This window comes from Triturus cristatus, chromosome 7, assembly GCF_964204655.1.
Source record: "Triturus cristatus chromosome 7, aTriCri1.1, whole genome shotgun sequence".
In the NCBI taxonomy this organism is placed as follows: domain Eukaryota; kingdom Metazoa; phylum Chordata; class Amphibia; order Caudata; family Salamandridae; genus Triturus; species Triturus cristatus.
This window is the reverse complement of record NC_140590.1, coordinates 854756588-854779511: the sequence shown is the minus strand read 5'-3', so window position 1 is coordinate 854779511 and position 22924 is coordinate 854756588. Positions and strand designations below refer to the sequence as shown.

At 45.5% G+C, this 22924-nt stretch overlaps 1 protein-coding gene across 1 annotated transcript in view; it reads right to left on the bottom strand.

Moving 5' to 3' along the window:
• Nucleotides 1–349: 349 nt before the first annotated feature.
• The window catches only part of HDAC3 (histone deacetylase 3), a 224083-nt gene continuing 201508 nt past the window's right edge, over nt 350–22924 (bottom strand). Inside the window, exon 15 of the mRNA XM_085617783.1 lies at nt 350–1956. Within this exon, the coding sequence (XP_085473909.1) occupies nt 1887–1956 (70 nt within the window). The 3' untranslated portion in view covers nt 350–1886. The remainder of the gene's footprint in view (nt 1957–22924) is intronic.

Here is a 22924-nt window from a genome sequence, read left to right as displayed (position 1 = left end):
AATAGTTATCTAGATAATAGTCTGCAATTTCAAATAGAAAAATTCAGGTTTTTGTCTGGGCATCAAACCAATAGGTCACCATGAACTGTAACTAAATAATGAGATTTTCAGGCTTTGTGCTCTGAATCCATGTCGAGGCACACACATGTTTTTCTGGAATGAAAGCTTATTTTGTCAAGTAATGCAGAGAGACTGCTTGGAAAAAATGTACTTTTTTTCAAAACTATGCATATGCCATATAAAAGTGCTACAAATTACAAGTTAGTTTTAGGGCCACCTTTTTAAATTATAGGGAAATGTTAGTATCAATGGCCATTTTTAACGTCACAGAGAAAGAAAGACACACCAGGAAAAAATGTCTTCTTTAATAGTAAATAAAAAATAAATGGTGATAAACAATTTTAAAATTACAAAATTAATCATAATGCCGGTATTAATACAGAGGGCACGTGACACATGATACAATTTCAGGGTAGGAGGAGAAGTGGGACTAATTATTCGATATGGAATGAGATTAGTGGACATGTATTCACTTTCTTATAACAGCGCATCATTCCAAACCTGGGGTTATAGGGTGAGCTCAATGGACAAGCCCAGAGTGTAGACATGCAGTGTACGATGGTAGTGAATTTCTGAAATGTTATTGAATTGCAAAATTGTAATTGAGGAGCATTATAGAATATTATCTTGATTTCAAAACATTTTATGTGACTAGAAAACAGGGTTTACAATTCTATACCTGAAGAACTGTAAAAATCATAAGCTCTAGAGAAGTTTGTGCCGGATCAAAAGTGCCATATGGCGAACAAAAAACACAACAGATCATGCGACTGTAGAGAAGATACAAGTCACAGAGTTATGTGTACATTTGCTAAACATCTGCAGCAGGCATCTAAGATGGAGTGTGCATCTGCTGCAGAAATGAATGGCAGGTTATATCTTCCTTTCACCTGTGTAAACCATGTGCAGAGAAGAATGGAGATACTTTGTTATTCCTCTCCACTCCAAACCCGATGCATTTTAGCATGTTTAGAACCGACAGCTAACAAACTTTGCAAACTACCAGAACCCGAGCCTGCAAGCTCTGGTATGATGTGCCTTAAAAAATGGATGGGGCAGGTTTCACTCAGTAGACGGAGTACTAATTTTTGGTGTGAACAAATGACCCATAAGGAACTTGTGGAAAATTATATTTTAAGAAAAAATATCAATGTCAATATTCAAACGAGCTCTCACAGTAAGAGAACTGAAGAACAGGAACGGCCATATAGCAATTGAAGTTCATAAACATGCTTCATTGTTTGCCATACTATAATCCCTGTCAATATTTAAGTTGAGAATCCTAATTTTCGTCATGAAGAACGTATTGAAGTGGAAGATGATGTAGAAGGGTCACAGCTGCCGTTCAGTTTTACGCCACTCAAATATTCTGACCCATATTTACCTAACTGAGTCCATGAAGCCACAGGTAAAGAAACCTCTGACAGTTCAAGTCAGGAACATACCAGAGTTTCCATGACAGGAGCTTTAAGCACAAGGAGAGGCAAGTTCTAGTACAGATCGTTCCAAAATGGACCTTTCATTAAAAAAAGGAAAAAATACCCAGTTGTACACTTGGAAAGCCAGACAGCTTGACAAACTTGCTGAACTGTTCCAGCAATCTGATCAACACCACAAGATGAACAAGGTGAGCGCATAGAGCAGCTTCCACCATCAACACAACCAATACAAGCAGGGCAGAACATCTGTTTCACACTGCTCCACTGACATCCATGGGTTTTCTCTCTCCAGCAGAGACATCCGGCCAGTGGTTGGGCAGTGTTCAAGTGGTAGTGATTAACACTCTCTAACTCCACGAAGTCTTCTTTACTCTTCTAGTCAATCGTTCATATCTCTACATCACTCTCTTTATCATTGTCGTGGTCACCATCATAAAATTCATTAGCGGCTTCAGGCCTAAAACAAAAATTACACCAAGATATGAGCAGACACCACATATATATATACTGCAAAAGATTTCGGCTAATATCAAAATGCAACCTACATTAACAACTTGTATTTGTAAAGCACACATTCAACCAAGGGCATCTTGGTACTGAATAACAGATGTTTATTGTTACCCAACTCAATGGTATTTATTTTATCGACCTCAGAAGGATGAAAGGCCCTGCCGGGGTTTGAACCTGTGACCATGAGGTCGAACACAGGCCCCCCAACAGTGGAAGCATTAGTCCACTAAGCAACCAGACTCCAGCATTGATAGTAATCAGTACATCTGGTAAAACTTAAGAGTCACTGTAGTTTAAAAGTAATTTACAGGGAACTCTCTGTTCATTATTTTATACTTCTGTATTTTTAATGTGCTAAATGGTTGAAAAGCCATAAAGCACCTCTTGATATTGCAATCATCTCCGTCTATCGGGAGAGAGAATGCATCTTCAATGCAGCTGGCATTCTCTATTTTAGTGAAAGAGTAATATAATACATTTTAATATGTGCATAAGCATGCCTCTACACTCTGCATGCTTCAGAAATTAAAAACAAAACAGCAGGAAAAATAAAAATGTTAAATAAAGCAACTCTGAATCTGGCAAAATGTTCTATCCCTTAATACTGATCACAACATCTACTTTCACTTAAACTATTTTACAGAAAGGAATTAAAAAATGTACAAGCTTCTTTTCCCAGTTCCCCTCTCAAAATACTAATAAAATGTAGCTGAAAGAATTACAGGATCTAATTTTAAGGCAGGTGTGTTGTTGTGATCACAGGGGCAAACGAAGATCAATATATAGGCATCAGCAAACTAGTAATTGATAGTTAAAGTATGATTTTCAAAACTAAATCTTCTGTCTGAAGGCCTTTAGAGTTCTCTGCAAAGACGGACATTTTGTGAGAAGAAATGGGGTTCAATTATCCTTGGGCCATACAATGCAGAAGCTGAAGGAAAAAAAATTCACACATTTAACTATAGTTTGGATTCACATGCTAAGCATTATTTCGCCATCCAGGCTTTTGACAGAAATGAATCCATCGACCCAATCCCCCGCCCCCTATTTTTTTTTTGACTCTCCACACGAGGACCCATGTTGACTCGCTATGAAATCGAAGTTAAGTCTACAATGCCCCAATACAAATACTTGGTCGCCAACTTAAGCTTCTTTTTTCAATATCCTGGTGAGGTGTCTGTTATATTCTGTAGTTTAAGTTACCATTTGGCTCACCTCTGCCCCCTTCACGGGGAGGTGGGCAGGTCATATGTGAATTCACAATAGCTTCAAGCAGGAAAACCTTTGGTACAGGTGAGCATTTTTTCATTTTGCAGACCAATTCTCTTCTGGATTCACATGCAGTGGATAGATAATGTAGCAGTACTAATTGCTCGTGGGAAGTGCGGATGACGTGTGGGTGGTTGCAGAAAGGTGTTTAAGAACCTTTTAGCTAAACTGTGCCACTACGTTTTTACATGAACATGCTGGGCGATAGGGGGAGAACAAACATCACATGACATGCCTTGTCAAAGCTAGCACGGGACATCTGGAGATTGGAAACCGAAAACAGAAACCCTCTCTGTAGCAATACACCAGACACGACTACAGCAAAACGTAGAGGCAGACTCACTAAACAGATGAGTAGGAATCTACCACAAATGAGAACTAGGCCAAGGGGTGGTAAACACAATCTTATATACATGGAGAACATCACAAACATCTATTTGCAACCCACACAGGCGCACAATGCTATGACTGCACTTCCAAATACCATCACCACCAATCCCAAGGGAATGCACTAGCTGCAGAGGATTTGCATGTGGTAGGTTAACTTGCCTCTTAACACATTAATACCCATATTTGGTCGGCTAAGATACCCCAACTCTAGGTCTTTAGGAGCCAGGTAAAGGCTGGCTGGGTCTAGGGGTCACACCAAGCCTTCCACAAGTTTAGGAGGTTTTGGAAAACCTATTTGTATCATTCTGTTGGCTATTTGTTTCATTAGGTCTTAGTACCATGTATGGTGAGCCCACTACAGAGCTATCAGAATCATCGTAATGTTCGTCTGCTTCCATGTGTTCATCATTACTAGTATCAGAGGGACAAGTGGAAAGGCATTGGCAATGTTCCTGACCAGTCTTTCAACAGTGCATTTCCATGGGACTGTTGTCCTGCCACAACAGTAAGACAATTTTTTTTTAACACTCTTGGTGGTGACTTTATCCCAGAGGTAAAGTCTTTGAAATGTGAATGAGGTTTTCCTGTCACAAACCCAATATGTTTTGTGGCTCTTGTTAACAGGAATATGGAAGAAGGTATCTTTCAAATCAGTAGTCCCCATGTAGTCTAACATCTGTAACAGTGGGATCACTTCCTGTAGTGTAGACATTTGAATTTCTGTGCCTTGACAACATTGTTGAGAAATCTTTAATTATTGGCTTATATAGAGAGAAAACTGCCAGACTGTATTCATCCTTTAGTACTTTCTTTATTTAGTAGGTTCTGCACTTCCTCTTTTAACAGCTTGAGATGCTTTCTTTGGCAGGCTCTATTTTTTTTGTTTCATGTTTGGGAGTATTTTCTAAAATTTAACGCAATATTGAAATTTTATAATGTTTAGAATACCATTTGTTGAAGGTGATTTTTCTTGTTTCCTAGAGGAAACCTCTAACTCTGCATCAAGTGACCTGATCAAGTGTTATTTTCTAAAGATGTTTCCCTAGCACAGCCTTTTGCAACTGTGGGGGAGCTTGGTCTATGGATGGTAGATGTGCCTCTCTTGAAGGAGCCCCTAGGCCGCAGTGCTCTAAATGTTGTTGCTGTGTTGTTATCTTTCTTCGTTTAGTACAAGGATCTACCCATCAAATACTGTTCACAGTAAAAACCATGTTGATCACTGTTGCTTACAGTTCAGGTTTGAAGCCTGATACCCTGAGCCGAGCATATCTTCTTAGTGTGGTGCCAGTGCAAAGCCTACGAGCTTGCGTCCGGACAGGGTAGGCTACACGCGTCGACACCCGAGTAAACCCCCAAGACGGTGCGGGCATCCAACGCCAATAGCTTATGGAGTAACATTATCTCCATATTTAGGTCAGAATCAAGGGGGTAAAAGACTTTCTTCCGAGGTACAGCCGCCACTGACCAGTAGTTTATAGGCAGCGTTCCTCCCCCCCTATAGGTGTGAGAGGGCTAGTGTCACCCCGCTCACATTTACACATTCGTGCACTCACCTCACTCCACCTTCACTCTTGGTCCTGATGAAACGCCAGGGATCTGTGAGACCAACATAGGCATGAAACATGTCGACCTCAGCATAGTTACCTGGGCACATTGCGCCCCCGTTGGTAACTCCTAACCTACGGGTTTTTTATTCTGCCAAGTGTACCTCTCTATTAAAACTTTTTCCTGGCAACCCTTAGGCAGTTTTATTACGCACTGCACGCACGCACAACTCCCCACATAGGACCCTCACCCACACACCCACATGCACCTATACGCAGTTCTCTAAAATGATCTCCGTCAAAGAGACCCTTCGGGGGACCCGTAGGGCATTGCATCGCCGGCCCAACGAGGAGCACATGCCCGATGATGAAGCATGACATCCCTCGGGGTGTGTGAGGGCAACAAGAGACAATTTACGTCTCTCCCCATCCCTATCATTAGGGCCCTGACCTAGTGCTTCTCCCTCCACCTTCCTGTTCTCTCCTCCTTTAGTAGTGCGTCGTTGACTATCTTCAACACTCACTCTGGAACAGTGCCCCCTTTTTGATTTACATATCATTCTTGTGGAGCGCGGGCACTGGACCATTAACAGGCATTCGGTCCCCCCCTCTTCTTATTTGACGCAGCCAGTACAAAGCTGTCTGCTACCCTTGTCTGAAGCCTCCAGAGAAAACTTTAGTCAGGTGCTAGGAACAGTCTTTCCCATGACAGTCTCTGCCCTTTTTCTAAACTGCTTTGGCAAATGCTGCATGAGATCGGTTTTGTAGCCCCACTGCTGGTGAACGTATCAGTTGAGCAAGCCGTTTGAACTGGCAATGTGTCTTTGGGTAGCTGCTGATGCCCCATTTTTCCACCTAGTGCCTCCAATCTTTTGCTATTTCTTAGTGGGGAGCATGTGGATACACATGTGTATGCCCACTTACTAGCCACGGAGACTATCAAGAAGTTTGCTGTTCAATTATTTTTAAATATAACCAGGACACGGCTTGAAGACTTGTATTGTTCTCCACTTTTGGGTGAATGCCTTCTTTATCCTTGTCTAGTATGCGACAGCAGAAGTATTTCTATCAGAAAGCTGACCTCTGTGTGCTCTACTATCTGCAACCTGTAGGTGTTTGCTGCTCTCTTGACTACCATATTGTATAATGACAGATCATCTGGATGTGAGCGTTGTGAAAGAGAGGAGTCCATTTCCTTCTCTGAGATGTTAGCCACTAGCATTGCTGGAGGAGCCTTTAAGTCTACGGGTGCAGTCAGGTTGATTGGCGGTTGTTAGATATCGTCTACCAACTCACTCTTCCTTCATAAAGGCGCTGGTCTTTCACTTTCTGCTGTTCTTTTTCCTTCTTCGGATCACAACAGCCTTTCAGATTGGAGACAAGTGTGCAAAGGTTTGTCTTCACTGGGCTCTTTAGTTTTTGACCCAGATACCGCATTGGTCTTTGGTGCCATATCGACTGCTGAATGCTTTAGGGTCAAATGCTGAATGGATGTCCAAGTCAGAATTTCTCAGCCAAGACACAGTATGTTGTATTACGAGTGTATACTTTTTTGGACATCAGCACATGTTCTTTCTGTGTCTTTTCGGGCAAGTCCTCAGTTTTCAACCTATTGATACAGAGCTCTACCCAGGGTGTCTTCTGTCTTTTTTTAACTTTACTCAATCTGATAGATCTAAATCTTTCAGTGATCTAAATCTAAAATGTAAGTTTTCCATCCCTTCGCTTATTCGATTCAGAAGACACCCAGGGATATTCGATTCCCCCGCATAAGCATTCTGCTGCCCATTTTAGTAAATAATAAACAGAAAACCTATCTCCTTTTACTTTTCAGAATATTTCTGTTCTTCTCAATGTCTCTTGACAACCATCAACCTAGAGTTCTAACACTGCTTCAAAAATCCAACTGCGGAAAAAATAATCTTATGATAGCAGCCACGTACTGGGTGGGGCTTTGTGGACTTTTGCTCGACATCCTAGGAATTCTGCTTGGCTTTTCTGACACCAAAACAATACAGAGAAAACACAAAGATAATAGAGGGTCCAAGGGATTTTATAGACTTGACACGGATTAAATCCTCAAATTCATATAATCAAAAACAAACAGATAATTCGGGGTCTAAAATATATGTTGCCTACAAGAGGAAACAGGTATCTACACACCTCTGTCATCAAGAGTAAACTACAAGAAAATATATAAGATTACAGGTAAGATTATACAGTAAAGAGACCCTTGCAAATGGTTGGATTCCCATCACTCACCGACGTGATCATTATCATCCTTTGGGTATCCATCCTACCTTCCACTAGCCCTCTTGATCATAGAGGGCAAATTAGTGGATGGTTTCCTAAAAGAGGGTCATGTAGGAAAAACACAAGATCAAAGAGAGGTTAGGCTCACAAGGAACCATAAAGCAAATCCCCAAAGTGTATATGAGAATGAAAGGTGCAGTGCAATTGTGAAAGTAAAAAAGTATATACAAGAGAAAAAAAATATTTATTAGAGTATCTATAGTAATCCTTATTAAAAACAGTGCAAACAAACAGTTTCAAAAATAGCTGCTTATAAAAAAGCGGTCGACATGTTTCAGCCTACTACACTAATGGTCCACGGCTTTTTTCAGGACCCATCTGTTAATGGTATTGCTACTGCATAGAACATATGGTGTCCAAAAAACGAGTGACTAAATAAGAAAAGCAATGAAATAAGAACAATACACATAAAGGTTGGAATTAATACAACCTCTGGTGCCAATTACAGATCCTTTGTATAGATGAGATGTAGAGGACACCTGTCTAGTACGAGGACTGTACCACACCTCGCCTGGTAACCACTCAGGTCATTGCCTCAAGCCCCGACCGAGCTCTAGAATCATATCTATAATCTTATATATGTTCTTGTGGTTTACTCTTGATGACAGAGGTGTGTAGCTACCTGTTTCGTCTAGTAGGCAACTGATATATTATCTGTTTGTTTTTGACCAAAAGAAAACAAGCATTTGTAATGCAATAGGTCACGCATTTGCGAGAGTTTAAGCTATTGGCATTGTAAATGACAATACCTTTTATTTCTCTGTTTTTATCATTAACACATAAATAAAAGGCATTGTCATTTACAATGCCAATAGCTCAAACTCTTGTTAAGGAGACACATCTGGGACAGCGGATTTCAGGGTTTTGGGCAAACCTCAGACATTTTATATAGATTCAGTTTAAACAATAACGCACACAATTGGTGGATGTGCACACTCAGCAATTTGTAGAGCGACGCACAGTTTTACCATATTTTCTTGTTGGGAAAGAGGATATATCCGTACCCTAATGGGAAGGCCCGAGGTAAATGACAAGTACGAATTGAAAGTACAGTTTATGAAATGTTATTAGCAAGTACTGATTTCCTAATGCTTTCCACGCGGCGTGTCTGTGTGTACTCCCATTAGCAGGCAATCAACCGGCATTTCCTCCCGGTCGCAGTCACCCCTTCGTCTTCTTGGTTACCGTCCCTTGCATGAACAAACTCATATGAACAGCCCTCGCACCACACAATGTGCATGACGAGAAGCAGTGACGGGTAACCTGCTGTGTAGCTGTGATATTCACCAGTGTTATTGGTTGCAAAAAACTCAATAAAGCTCTGTTTACAGGCTTCCCTTAGTCAAAGTGTTGATTAAGGTGAACCGCGGCATCGAGGATTTTAAGCTACCAAATCGTTCAACCGTATTTTTTGTCAAATTGTTGTCGCAATGTTGATCTAATATTTGGTGGAGGAGAGATCGGGTATGAAATAATACCTAGATAAATAAACTGACCGACAGAAAGGTAGAGACCGATAGGCAGGTACATTACTAGATGGGCAGATCGATCGACTGACAGATGATTATACCGTAAGATAGGTAGATAGACAGGTATAGGAGGACGGCCGAAGGCGCCGAAGGATGGATAGGTTCCTTTTAACCACGGAGTGCACATTTCAATTAAACAGCCACTTCCTCATTGTGCAATCCATTTCCGTACATGTAATATGCTAATCGCCCAATGAAGTATTGTCATACAAGGCTGTGTTCTCACTAAGTGGAAAGGCCTTCTGGGCGCCCTGTGCTTCACGGAGAGTTCTGGAGGGGAATGAAACCATGCAAGGGCAGCAGCAGATACAGGCTAAACTGCTGCTTTTTGCTGCTAACGCCCGGTAGTTAATGACTCGAGGCCATTGTCTGAAAACACAGTGCATACTGAAAGTTGGCAGCCACGCCTCTGCTTCTAATGTGCAAATCTGAACACATGTGGTATTGATAGCTCAGTTTATAACTGACATATTCCTAATTTCAATACGCAAACAGTTTAAATAACCACGAAAAAGAGACCATCGCCTACACAGCAGAACATAAAACATCCGCCGTAAGCTACTGGTAACCTAACACTACATTGTATAACCTGTGTGAAGGTATGGTATGCCACACGTCACTCTCAGTGTCACAACCTCACACCCCGGGCTCTGCCTTTACACATGGTTGCCGTCCAGAGTGCTTGTTTGATTGGTTGAATAGAAGCAGACCAAAACTACGACTCACAGAATGCACCCTTAGTACATATAAAGCCCACGCTTGAGGACATAGTCCCGTGATGACATGGAGTGAGATTGTACACCCAAACACATGCAGACTAAAATAAGCACATAGCAGAACATAACATGGCATGGTATAGCACAGGAAAACAGCACAGTACAACATAAACACAACACAGCAGCATAGCATAACATCGGTCAGAGTACTGCAAATGGCCTAGTGTAGCACAGCATAAACACCATAACACAGCAACGCATAGCATACCAAAGCATGACCAAAAACATAGCATAGTGTAACACAGAAAAACAGCATAACACAGCAAAGGAGAACCCAACACCACAACATAATATAGCATAACATTGTACAGGGCAGCAGAACATATTGTCGGATAATTAACATAACAGCAAAACACAACACAGCACAGTCTCTAAGATAACGTCACAATGCATTTAGGGTGGCATAAGTGTAATACTACATACCAGTTTACCCACGTGCACCAGAGCATAGTTACAAAGAACGTAACCCAGCAAATCAAAACATGGCTTGCACAACGTAGTACAAGACAACAGAACGTATAGTTTCTTACCTGTCAGTGTAGTTTTGCAGCTTGAAGACTTTCTGGATTCACTATGCTGTGCATTATTGTGCCATCTAGTGGTTGGGTCCGGAATTGTAGTCTTTTCTCTCTTTTTTTTCGTGGCCCAGGTGGGCGTCGACATACCACCATTTGGTGTTCTTCGTGACGTCGACGCGCTTTATCCGGAAGCTCCCACCTTTGGTCGCCATCTTTGGATTCTTTTTTCTTGTCTTGTGATATTTTCCTTCTTCCCTTTATCTTTTAGGTATCTCTCCAATTATAATCCCTTTCCTCCTATCTCATCTTTCTGGCAGAGGAGGGTGGGATCGCTAGTGAATCCAGAAAGTCTTCAAGCTGCAAAACTACACCGAGAGGTATGAAACTATACGTTTTGCAGCGTGAATCTTTCTGGATTCACTATGCTTTGCATAGACTTTGTATCGGTTTGTCCTTATTGTGGTGGCAGGGTGGAAGATGAGCTCTGGTTACTGAATATGTGTTGTAAGACCTTCTGTCCCACTTGCGCTTCCTTGTTCATTTGAATATATACACAGTAGTGCTTAGTGAACGTGTGCACTGAAGACCATGTTGCAGCTTGGCAAATGTCTTGAATAGGTGTGTTCGCTAGAAACGCAATTGTTGCTCCTTTCTTCCTTGTTGAGTGAGCATGAGCTGCTCCTTGTAACAGTGGTCCTGCCTGTTTGTGGCACAGTTGTATGGTTTGTGCAGTCCACCGTGCAATGGTATTTTTGGTCACTGGTCATCCCAAAAAACTGCTGGCAAAGGAAACAAAGAACTGTTTTGTCTTTCTGTACTCCTTTGTCCTTTCAATATAGTGCATTACAGCCCTCTTGGCATCCAGTGTGTGTAGCGCCCTTTCTGCGCTTGTGGCTGTTCTTTGGAAAAAGCTAGGTATTTGAATTGCTTGATTGATGTGGAACCGTGACACCACCTTTGGCATGAAGTGAGGGTCCGCTCTTATTACAATCCTGTCATTGTGTATTTGCAGGTAGGGCTCTTGAAGTGTTAGCGCTTGCAATTCACTTACTCTTCGTATCGATGTGATAGCTACCAAGAAGGCTGTCTTGTGTAGTGTAGCCTTGTGAATAGGCTCAAATGGTGTCTTCATCAATTGAGTTAGCACTATGTCGAGAATCCATGCTGGTGCTGGCATTCTGTTTGGAGGTGCGATTCTCTTTGCTCCTTCTAGAAATCTTTTTACTACTTGGGAGGTGAAGAAACTCTTCCCTGTTTCTATTCTTGTGTAAGCCACTATCGCCACCAAGTGCACCCTTAGGGATGTTTAGCTTAGTTTACTTTGTAGCAGGTGCGTTAAGTAGTTTAGTACTGTGGATTCCTTTGTGATTTTTCTTCGTAGTTTCTCCCGAAAACAACATTCGGAGAATCTTTTCCACTTTGCTATGTAGCACCTTCTTGTGGTAGGTCTCCTTGCCTCCCTGAGCACTGCCATTGTGCTTGCTGGTAGTTTGAGGTGTGCAAATTCTAGGTCTTCAGGAGCCATGCTGCTAGGCTGAGACTCTCTGGCTCTGGGTATAGCACCCTTCCGTTCTGCATTGTTAACAGGTCCCTTCTTCTTGGGAATCTGTGTGCTGGTGCTTGCGCCATTTCCACTATTTGTGAGAACCAGGACTGTCTGGCCCACTGGGGTGCTATTATTATTAGCAATATGTTGCTGATCCTGCATTGGTTGAGTACCCTGTGTATCAGTGGTATCGGGGGGAAAGGTGTATGCAAATGTCTTTGACCAACTTATCCATAGCGCATTCCCTTGGGACAGATGGTCTGGTTGTCTGGATGCGAAGTGTTGGCATTCTGCATTTTGGTGTTTTTCAAATAGGTCCATTTGCGGTGTACCCCACTTCCGGAATAGTTTTCCTATTTTCTGTTGGTTGATCTCCCATTTGTGGGATGCGGACGTCTGCCTGCTGAGTCTGTCTGCTTCCACATTGTCCTTCCCTGGGAGATGTATTGCTAGTAGGTCTATTCTTAGTGGAATGGCCCATGTTCATATTTCCTGTGCTAGCCCTGATAGTGCTACTGATTGTGTTCCCCCTTGTTTGTTGATGTAGAACATGGTGGTTGTGTTGTCCATTTGGATCAACACCCTGTTCCCATACATCTCCTTCTGAAAGGCTTATAAGGCTAGAAACAAAGTGTTCGAGGCATATGAGCTGCAGATTATACACTGTGCATAGATCGCCATCTGGTGTTGGGCCCGGATGTTTGCAGTTTGTTTTTCCTCTCGGAAAGTCTTTGGGAGTCACGAGGTTGGTGACTCCTCCTCTGGTTAGCATTGCGCATGGGCTTCGGCTCCATCCTCAGATTCTTTTTTTCCGCCATCGGGCTCAGATGTAATACTTCGCGCTCCGGTTCCGAACTTCCCAGTTCACCGATCGACGCACAAATCCTCGCTCATCGAGCTTCTTCAAAGATATAAATCATCTTACTCATCTTCTCTTCGGCACTTCTTCGATTCCGGTGGTCGACGGCGGCCTTCGGGCCTATTCCGGCTCCGGTCTCGGCTGATGGAAAGAACTCCCTTCAAGAAGTGCCCTCGATGTGGGTCCAAGTTTCCCCACACCGATCTCCATGAGGTGTGCAACCTCTGCCTCTCCCCAGAACACGAGGCCCAAGACTGTCCCGCCTGCAAGTCTTTTCGCTCAAAAAAGACCATTCGAGATCGACGGGCTAGATGCAACATGGCGCACTCCTCGACCTCCGCTCCAGTCGACATCTTCGGGGACGACGTCGAAGCTCCGGGAAAGCAGGACATCGAACAGGAGGACGACGACCTCGTCAGCGCTTCCGAGGCCGACGACTCAGATGTGGAGGACATCACCCCGGCGCAGCGGGTCGTGAGTACAATTCCCCCTCCCACGCCGATACCGAAAATGGCTTCGGTCACACCTTCGCCTCCGGGCCTAGGCAAGACCAAGGACACTGCTTCTCACACCCCACCTTCGGGCCCGGTAAAGAAGCCTATGAAGCCTTCGGGCAGCTCAGGCTCGAGCCAGCCGACCACCGGTGCCGAAAAACAATCGGCCTCCACCTCCACACCGAACCCGGCACCGAAGTCTTCGGTGTCGAAACCTGCTCCTCCGGCGCCGACCAAACATCACAAGACCCTCGACACCGACACTCCCGTGCCGAGATCTTCTTCGGCACCGACCAAAAAAACGGAGGTTCCAAGGAAGCACGGCTTCGACAAACCTAAAAAGCAGTCTGCCCCGAAACCTTCGGCGCCGACCGAACAACCAGTGTCACAGGAGCTTTTCACACCGGATCCTTTGCAAAAAACCCTCACCAAGGATCCAAAGACTGGACACTTGACATTGTCTTCAAAAAAGAGACACTTGGACAAGCCGGCTCCACCTCCACCTCCAAAGAGAAAGGACATTGCTACCTCTCCTTTCAGGGTGCCTTCCCCACCTCCTCACCTCCTCCACCCTCTCCACCTCCACCCCCTCCCCCTCCACCTCATCGTTCCCCCACCTTGTCTCCTGTCCCAGATGATTTGGGGGACCCTTACTATGATCCAGCAGATGTGCCACAAGACCCCACCCCTACTGGATCTCCAGACCCATGGAACGATTATAACAATCCGGACATCCCAGATGTCCCACAGGATGACCTTTATCCATCTAGGCCATCCCCTCCTGAAGATTCCTTGGATTTTCACCATTTGTTACAACGGGCGGCACATTACCACGGGGTGGAGTTACATACCGACCCAGTGGAGGAGGATTTTCTCCTAGACACCTTTGACGATACACATAGGTCCACTGCCATTCTACCTATGTTAAAGGGCGTAATTAAACATGCCCCTGAGGTTTTTAAAGACCCAGTAAGGGCCAGGGTCCTAAACCCTCAGATAGAGAAGAAATACAAAGCCGCCCCCACAGACCCTTCTTACATTAAAGGCCCTGCACCATTAGATTCCCTAGTGGTATCTACAGCTAGGAAGCGCTCAAATTCTCAGGCGTCAGGCGAGGCGCCCCCACCTGACAAAGAGTCCAAGCTCCTAGATGCGTCAGGGAAGCGCACTGCGTCACAAGCGGCCAATATATGGCGAATTGCCAATACGCAAGCACTGTTGGCCCGATACGACAGGGCGCATTATGATGAGCTAGAGACCATCATGCACCATCTCCCTGAAAAGTACAAGACTAGGGCTAATGAACTTATTCAAGAGGGAAAGACAATAACCAATACCTCCATACGATGTGCCCTAGATGCAGCAGATACAGCCTCCAGGGCCATAAACACCAGTGTCCTTCTCCGTCGCCATGCCTGGCTCAGGGTTCAAACAAGAGGTTCAAGCCTCTATATTAAATCACCCATTCGACCAAGATCATCTATTTGGCCCTAAAGTAGACGAAGCCCTCGAAAAAATGAAAAAAGATAGACACGGCGAAATCTATGGGAGCCCTACAAACACAGACTTCCAGGCGCTCCTTTCACCGTTCTTCCTTTCGGGGCACGGGCAGAGGCTACTCCTCGGACAGTGCATTCACGTCCTATAAATCCCCTCCTCAATCTACCTTCACGAAGGGTTATCAAAGAGGCGGATACAGAGGCAATAATAATAAGGGCAGAGGCAAAACAAATACCGCCCGCTCTGCCACACCTCCTGCCCAATGACTTTCCCCCGCTCCCTCCAGACCATTCCACTCCGGTCGGAGGCAGACTACAACATTTCCTTCACGTCTGGGAGACAATCACCTCAGACAGATGGGTGACAAAAATTATTCAGTCAGGGTATTGCCTAGAATTAACATCTACACCCCCCAACATTTCCACCCAAGCACCGCCCTATGTCGCAAGAACATACTGCGCTACAAGAGGTGATCTCCCTCCTGCAAAAAGGAGCAATAGAGCAGGTCCCCATAAATCAACAAAATTTAGGGGTCTACTCCCTGTACTTCCTAATTCCAAAGACGGACGAGACCCTACGACCTATCTTAGATCTCAGACCTCTAAACACCTACATTCATTCAGACCATTTTCACATGGTAACCCTCCAACAGGTTCTTCCACTTCTCTCCCAGAACGATTTTCTCACCACTCTGGACTTGAAAGACGCGTACTTTCACATCCCAGTACACCAGTCTCACAGAAAGTACCTCAGGTTTGTGGTAGACGGACAACACTACCAGTTCAAGGTGCTCTCGTTCAGGGTAACAACAGCACCAAGGGTTTTCACCAAGTGCCTGGCAGTAGTATCTGCACACCTCAGAAGACAGCACATTCACGTCTTCCCCTATCTGGACGATTGGCTGATAAAAGTCACGTCCTACCAACAATGTGTGCAACATACCGCCGCTACGGTCCAACTACTTCCCCAGCTAGGTTTCACGGTGAACCATCAAAAATCCCACCTGGTACCATCACACACAAAACAATATCTCGGTGCCACCATAGACACCTCAAAAGCCATAGCCTATCCCAATCCTGCCAGGATTGCAAAAATACAGGCGCTGCGTCAAAAATTCCTGTGTCAACACTCTCTCCCAGCAAGAGTGTTTATGCAGCTCATAGGGATGATGGCCTCTTGCATCTTTATAGTGCCCCATGCAAGACTCCAAATGCGTCCACTCCAAGAGTGCTTGGCGCACCAGTGGAACCAGGCCCAGGGACAACTGACAGATCTGGTGTTGGTAGACGGTCGTACCCATCGCTCTCTGCAGTGGTGGAACACCACAAACCTTTCCAGAGGCCGACCGTTCCTGGACCCGGTCCCACAAATAATCCTAACGGCAGATGCATCGCTCTCCGGCTGGGGAGCTTATCTGTTACATCTCACAGCACAGGGCACATGGACGCCGCAACAGAAGTTACTCCACATCAACCATCTGGAGTTACTGGCGATCTTCCTCGCCCTACAATCCTTCCAGGCGCAGATTTCAGGCAAGGCAGTCCTCATTCGCACAGACAACATGACTGCCATGTACTACATTCAAAAACAGGGGGGCACACACTCTCCACAGCTCTCTCAGTTAGCACAGAGCATATGGAGATGGGCAATTCCACAAAGGATGTTTCTCCTAGCCCAACACGTCCCAGGAGTACAAAACACCGTGGCAGATCTGCTGAGCAGACAGACACAGCAGATCCACGAGTGGGAACTTCACCCACAGGTTCTTCACCCGTTCTTTCAGGAGTGGGGGCATCCACACATAGACCTATCCGCCACCCACGAAAACAAAAAAATGCCCAAGCTTCGCCGCCAGATATCCACACTCATTGTCCGAAGGCAATGCGATATGGATGAACTGGTCAAACAAATTTGCATACGCCTTTCCACCTCTCCCACTAATTCCATTAGTGGTGCGAAAGCTACAGCAGCATTCCCTAACTCTGATCCTAGTAGCTCCAACATGGGCCAGACAACCGTGGTACACCACACTGCTGGAACTCTCAGTAGTACCACACCAAACGCTACGCCTCTCGCCATGCCTCCTAACCCAGAACCATGGAGAGATTAGGCACCCGGACCCAGTTCAACTCAACCTTGCGATCTGGCTCCTGAGGTCCTAGAATTTGGATACCTTAACCTTCCCCCTGATTGCATGCACATTATCAGGGAAGCTAGACGCCCTACTATTAGGGCGTGCTATGCAGCAAAGTGGAAAAGATTTGTTGTTTACTGCCACAACAACGCAATCAATCCTTTAAATGTATCCATACAGCACATTATATGTTATTTACTCCATTTACAAAGGTGTAACCTAGCATATACTTCCATTTGGTTACACCTCGCTGCAATTGCTGCCTATTTACAAAATAGGCAGCACCTCTCACTTTTCAAAGTGCCTGCCATCAAAGCCTTTATGGAAGGCCTCAAAAGAGTGATTCCACCCAGAGTGCCACCCTCACCTGTTTGGAATTCGAATATAGTCCTCACACAGTTAATGGGACCCCCTTTCGAACCATTACATAAGTGCGAGCTGCAATTTCTCACCTGGAAAACAGCTTTTCTAGTGGCCATCACTTCCCTCAGAAGAGTTAGTGAAATACAGGCACTCACTATACAGGAACCTTTTCTTCAGATGCATCACAACAAGGTTGTACTCCGCACCAATCCCAAATTTCTACCCAAAGTCATTTCTCCATTCCATTTAAACCAGTCGGTAGAATTCCCAGTCTTTTTCTCGCAACCCCAAACAGTTGCGGAAAGAGCCGTACACACACTGGATGTTAAAAGGGCTTTACTTTACTACATCCAGAGAACACAACCTTTCAGGAAAAACCAAAACAGCTATTTGTTTCCTTCTCCCCACCACACAAAGGCAACCCTATTTCCAAATCAGGGATAGCTGGGTGGATTGTAAAATGCATACAGATTTGCTACCACAAAGCAAAACTAACGCTATCGATTCCCCCTAAAGCCCACTCTACAAGGAAGATAGGGGCTTCTATGGCTTTCCTAGGGAACATACCACTAGATGGCATCTGCAAGGCAGCGACATGGTCAATACCGCACACCTTCACAAAACATTACTGTGTAGATGTGCAAACCAAGCAACAAGCTAGTGTGGGCCAAGCTGTACTAAAAACACTGTTTCAAACGACTGCAACGGATGCCGGTGGTCGCCGCTAGGGTTGGATACTGCTATATAATCTATGCACAGTGTATAATCTGCAGCTCATATGCCTCGAACGGAATATGCTACTTACCAGTATGCATCTGTTCTTGGCACGTAGAGCTGCAGATCTATACACGCCCGCCCGCCTCCCCGGCTACCTGTATCCGTTCCAGTCTTATCTTATTTAGATACAATACACATGGGTTTCTTTATTGTTACTACTACGCTCCATCTTTCCCTGCTGGCGAAAAACAATCTGAGGATGGAGCCGAAGCCCATGCGCAATGCTAACCAGAGGAGGAGTCACCAACCTCGTGACTCCCAAAGACTTTCCAAGAGGAAAAACAAACTGCAAACATCCGGGCCCAACACCAGATGGCGATCTATGCACAGTGTATAGATCTGCAGCTCTACATGCCAAGAACAGATGCATACTGGTAAGTAGCATATTCCTTTTAGTTCTAGGTAGTTGATGTGTTTGACCGCATCTTGCTGCAACCATAATCCCCTCACCTTGAGTTTGTTCATGTGCGCGCCCCATCCCAGCTGGGAGGCGTCTGTTGTGATGGTCACTGTCGGAGTTGGCTGTGTGAATGGTTTCCCCTGTGATATGTTTTCCTTGTTCCACCACGCTATTTCCTGATGCACTGCGTGTGTGACAACCACTAGATCTTCCAAACTCCCTGTTGCCTGGGACCATTGCTGTTTTATCCATTCCTGGAACGGTCTCATGTGGAGTCGAATATTTGGGACCAGGTGTATGCATGACGCCATCATTCCCATTAGCTTGCTCACCGTCCTCACTGTCAAAACTTGCCCCTTGCGGTAAAGACGTGTTTCCTTCAGTATCACCAAAATTCCCTTTCTGCTGGGGAACACCTTGCCTTGTATGGGGTCGATCTCTGCCCCTAAGAATATCTTCACCAGTTCTAGCTCTATTGCAGACTTTACCCAATGGATTGAGAACCCCAGTTGGATTAGCGTTTGCACGACCTGCTGGATGTGTTGTTTGCATTGGCTGTGAGAGCTTGCCTTTACCAGCCAGTCGTCGAGGTAGGGGTATATGTGTATTCCTTGCCTTCTTAGGTGCGCTGCTACCGCTGCTAGGCATTTTGTAAACACCCTTGGTGCGGATTGGAGTCCAAATGCCAGTACTATGAACTGTTAGTGAGTTTGGTTGATCACAAAGCTTAGTAGGCGTTTGTGTTTGTTGATGGGGATGTGCAAGTCCGTTAAGTCGATAGTTGCCATGTAATCCCCTTCTTGTATTTGTGGTATTACCTCTTGTAGAGATGTCATCTTGAATCTTTGTGTCCTTATGAACTTGTTTAGGAACCTTAGTTCTAGAATAGGTTTTAGTGTATCGTCCACTTTTGGTACGAGGAAGTAGGTGGAGTAAACCCCCTTGTTCCTCTCCTTGTGCGGCACTACCTCTATTGCCTCCTTGCCGAGCAGTTCTTGCGCTTCTAGTAGCAAGAGCGAAAGTTCCTTCGCTGAGTGCACCTTGTTCTTTGGTCTCTTGTTTGGAGGTTGTTTTTCTAGCTCTATACAGTAGCCGTATTGTATAATGTTTAGTATCCATTTGTCCTTTGTGACAATCTTCCACTCCTGGAGGAAGTCCCTTATTCTGCCTCCTACTGGTGTTATGTGTTCTAGGAACTGTTTGTTGTGTAAAATCCGGTTTCGATTATTCTTTATGTCTCGATGCCCCCCTAGAGGTGTTGTTAAGGTGGACATTTGCCTTATGGCGAAGTCACTTGGAGGTAGGTTATTGCCCTCCTCTCCGTGTCTGTCCTCGTCCATTTGAGCACCCTCTGAAGGACTGGCCCCCAAGGCTGGTACTGCCAGTTCTGCTGCTGCTGTCCTTGCTGCTGCTGGCCCTGGCCATTTCCTTGAAAACCTTGTTGGAAGGTTTGGTGCGATGTACTAGGCAGGTTGCCCCCCCTACCATTTGGCCTTCTTGAGGATGTAACTCTTCTCATCCCTCTGAACTGTAGTGCTCCCATGGACCTTGCTGTCTCGTTGTCCTTTTTGAGCTGCGTTAACTTGTCGTCAACTGGCGTTCCAAAAAGTTGCTCTCTGTTAAAGGGTGTGTTCAGAATGTTGTTCTGAACCGCTGGCTTGAAGCCTGAAATCCTAAGCCATGCATGTCTTCTCTCCGTCACCCCAATCATCATTTGCCTGCTGGACGTCTCCACAGCATCCAAGGCTGACGTTAAACATGTTGGACTGCCCTTTGCTGGTACTGTTCTGGTAGATGCTTCAGGAGTTGCCCCACTTCCTCCCAGTGCTGGTATGCGTGCCTGTTGATTAAGGCGTTTGAGTTAGCGATGCGCCATTGAATCGCTGCACTCCGTTCTACTTTCCTCCCCATGAGGTCCATCCTTCTACTCTCCTTGTCTGGAGGTGGTACGGCATTTGTGGGTAAATTGGCCCTTTTCCTAGCCGTTGCTGTAGTTATTGAATCCGCTGGCACTGATCCCTGCATGTATGCAGGGTCCTTTGAGGAGTGCTTGTATTTCTTTTCTGTCCTCGGGGTCACTGATTTACATACAGCTGGCTCCCTGAAAGCCTCCCTGCCCTGGTCCAGCACACAAAGGAGCATGGGCAGGAACTGACTCCTTGTCTGTTGAGGTAGCAGAGTTTCCAAGAGAACACATGCCTTGGGCTACTCCTCCTCCAATTTCACTCCATATGTCTCTGCAGCTTTGTTAACGACTATATTATAGACCCCTATGTCGTCTGGCGGTTAAGGCCTCGAAGGGTATTGGTCTACCCCTTCTTCCGGTAATTCGGCGTCGAGGTCATGCCACTCCAAGTCTTGTGCCTCCAAGGACGTAGAGTCCTGGTAGGTTCGCTGATCCTCCTCGTCTTCGCCCTCGTAGTAATACAGGGCTTTTCCTCCTGTTCCTCGACCAGTTCAGGCGTTTTCGGTGGTTATGCGTCTTCGTTGCCCCTTTCGACTTTGACCACGGGCTTCGGCGGGATGGTGTACTGGCTCATCCTTTTGTCAAAGTCCTTTTTTCGCTGCAGGATGCTCACCAGGTCAGCCTCGAGCCTCCTTTTCTTCTTCATCTCGGCAGCCTGTTCGGCGTGGTGAGGTTGAGTGCTTCGAGGTCGTCGACGACGCTGTTGTTGACCCTTCTTTTCTCAGCGTTGAGGTGTCCTTTTCGAGAGCATCCTTCGACGAGCTAGATTTTTCATGGGTTTTCGCCGTCTGAGAGTCCTTTTTGAAGGATCCACTGGGCTGCTTGTCCCTGGGTGGTGTTGCTTTCGTCAAGTGTTTCGACGGCAATGTTCCTTTCGAGGACTTTGCTTAACTCTTACGAGTGTCGCTCGAGGGTCTGGGGGTCGACGACTCTTACCTCCTTCGACGTTTTGTTTTGGACCTCAACGACAGTGCAGTCCTACGGTCCCTTGGCGATGTTGTCCTCCTCTCCACTGGAGAGGCCCAAGTCTCGCAGTGATGGAGGTGGCCCTTGCCCATGCATGGTGTAGTTCGCCTTTCTCTGCCTCTCTCTTACTCCGAGCGTCTTGGGTGTGAACGCCAAGCACGCGTTTGTCGTCGCTGTTGTGGTCGAGCGGGAGCGGCAGGCAGAGGTTGCAGACTAGATGCTGGTCCTTCTGGGCGTACTTGTGGTGACAATTGGTGCAAAACTTAAAAGGTGTTTTGTCCATCCCAGCGCTCAGGGAGCCCCGTGTACGCATTTTCCGTTGAACATCGAGATCTCGGTTGAAAACGTTCCCCCTCGTCGTCCCGGTTACCGGACCTGTAGTTGGGTGTGTTGAAATCTGTGATTTTTGTTGATTTTCTGCTATTTTCGTCGATTCTCTCTTCAAATCTCTGGAACTCTTCGGTAACGATCCAGACCCAACAGCGGAAAAAAGAATCTGAAGATGGCGACCAAAGGTGGGAGCTTCCGGAGGAAGAGCGTCAACGTCATGAAGGACAACAAATGGTGGTATGTTGACGCCCACCTGGGCCACGAAAAAGAAAAAAAAAAAAAAAAACGACTACAATTCCGGACCCAACCGCTAGAAGGCGGAATAATGCACAGAATAGTGAATCCAGAAAGATTCACGCTGCAAAAAGGAGTAGCTGGTTTCTAGCAGTCGCAGCTCTTCCTGGTGAATATGCGTTCACTTTCCTGCCTTTAATGTGCGCCCAGAAGCCTTTACATAAACGCATTTGTGTTTTCGGGACTTGGAGAGATAAAATGACTGGGACTCCATGACAAACATTTGACCTTGTTATCAAGAAAGGACTGCTTCAGATGACTTGAGGTACATTATTTGCTTGATTCAGGAAACGGGGTGCATTTGTGCTCTCCCTTATACTCCAGTCCTAGCGTTTTGATCATTTCGTATAGCACACACCCCATAAAAATTAGGGTTTTCAAAAATACCGTACAGAGTGATACTTCTGGTAGGATGAAAGGCTGGGACGGACTAATCTCATTATTTCATGCTTTTTGTGCAGGGGCCTCACATAGTCGCAGCAGCGGGAGCTCAGCCCACGAAGTGATCAATCGGGTTCCCCACAGAAAAACAAGTGAGCTATTTCGTAATTTCAATATTTTTCTTAAGTGTTAATCTACTGCCGTCACGCACTATATGGGATTCAAGCCGGTGGTCACAACTGCGCATGAGAGACCCTCCTGCAGTAAGAGAAACTCATTAAAGAAAATACTGCTCACAGACTAAAGACTGACAGTGTAACAACCGAAGTAAAAGGGCCAGTCCTCATGGGAGGTTACAAATGACGACAAGGCGATACTAAGGAGGGACTAACAAGCCTAATAAGGAATCAGAAGCCAGTATTTACGAAGAATAATGACACAAGCCAATGACAAATATGGGCGGAGAGTGGGCGGGGCTTCAAATACATACTCCAATACAGCATGGCTCCCAGAGGGGCCCATGCGCTGCCCAAGCTCGACCTAAAAAGTGCGAGGGGGTGGGAGGG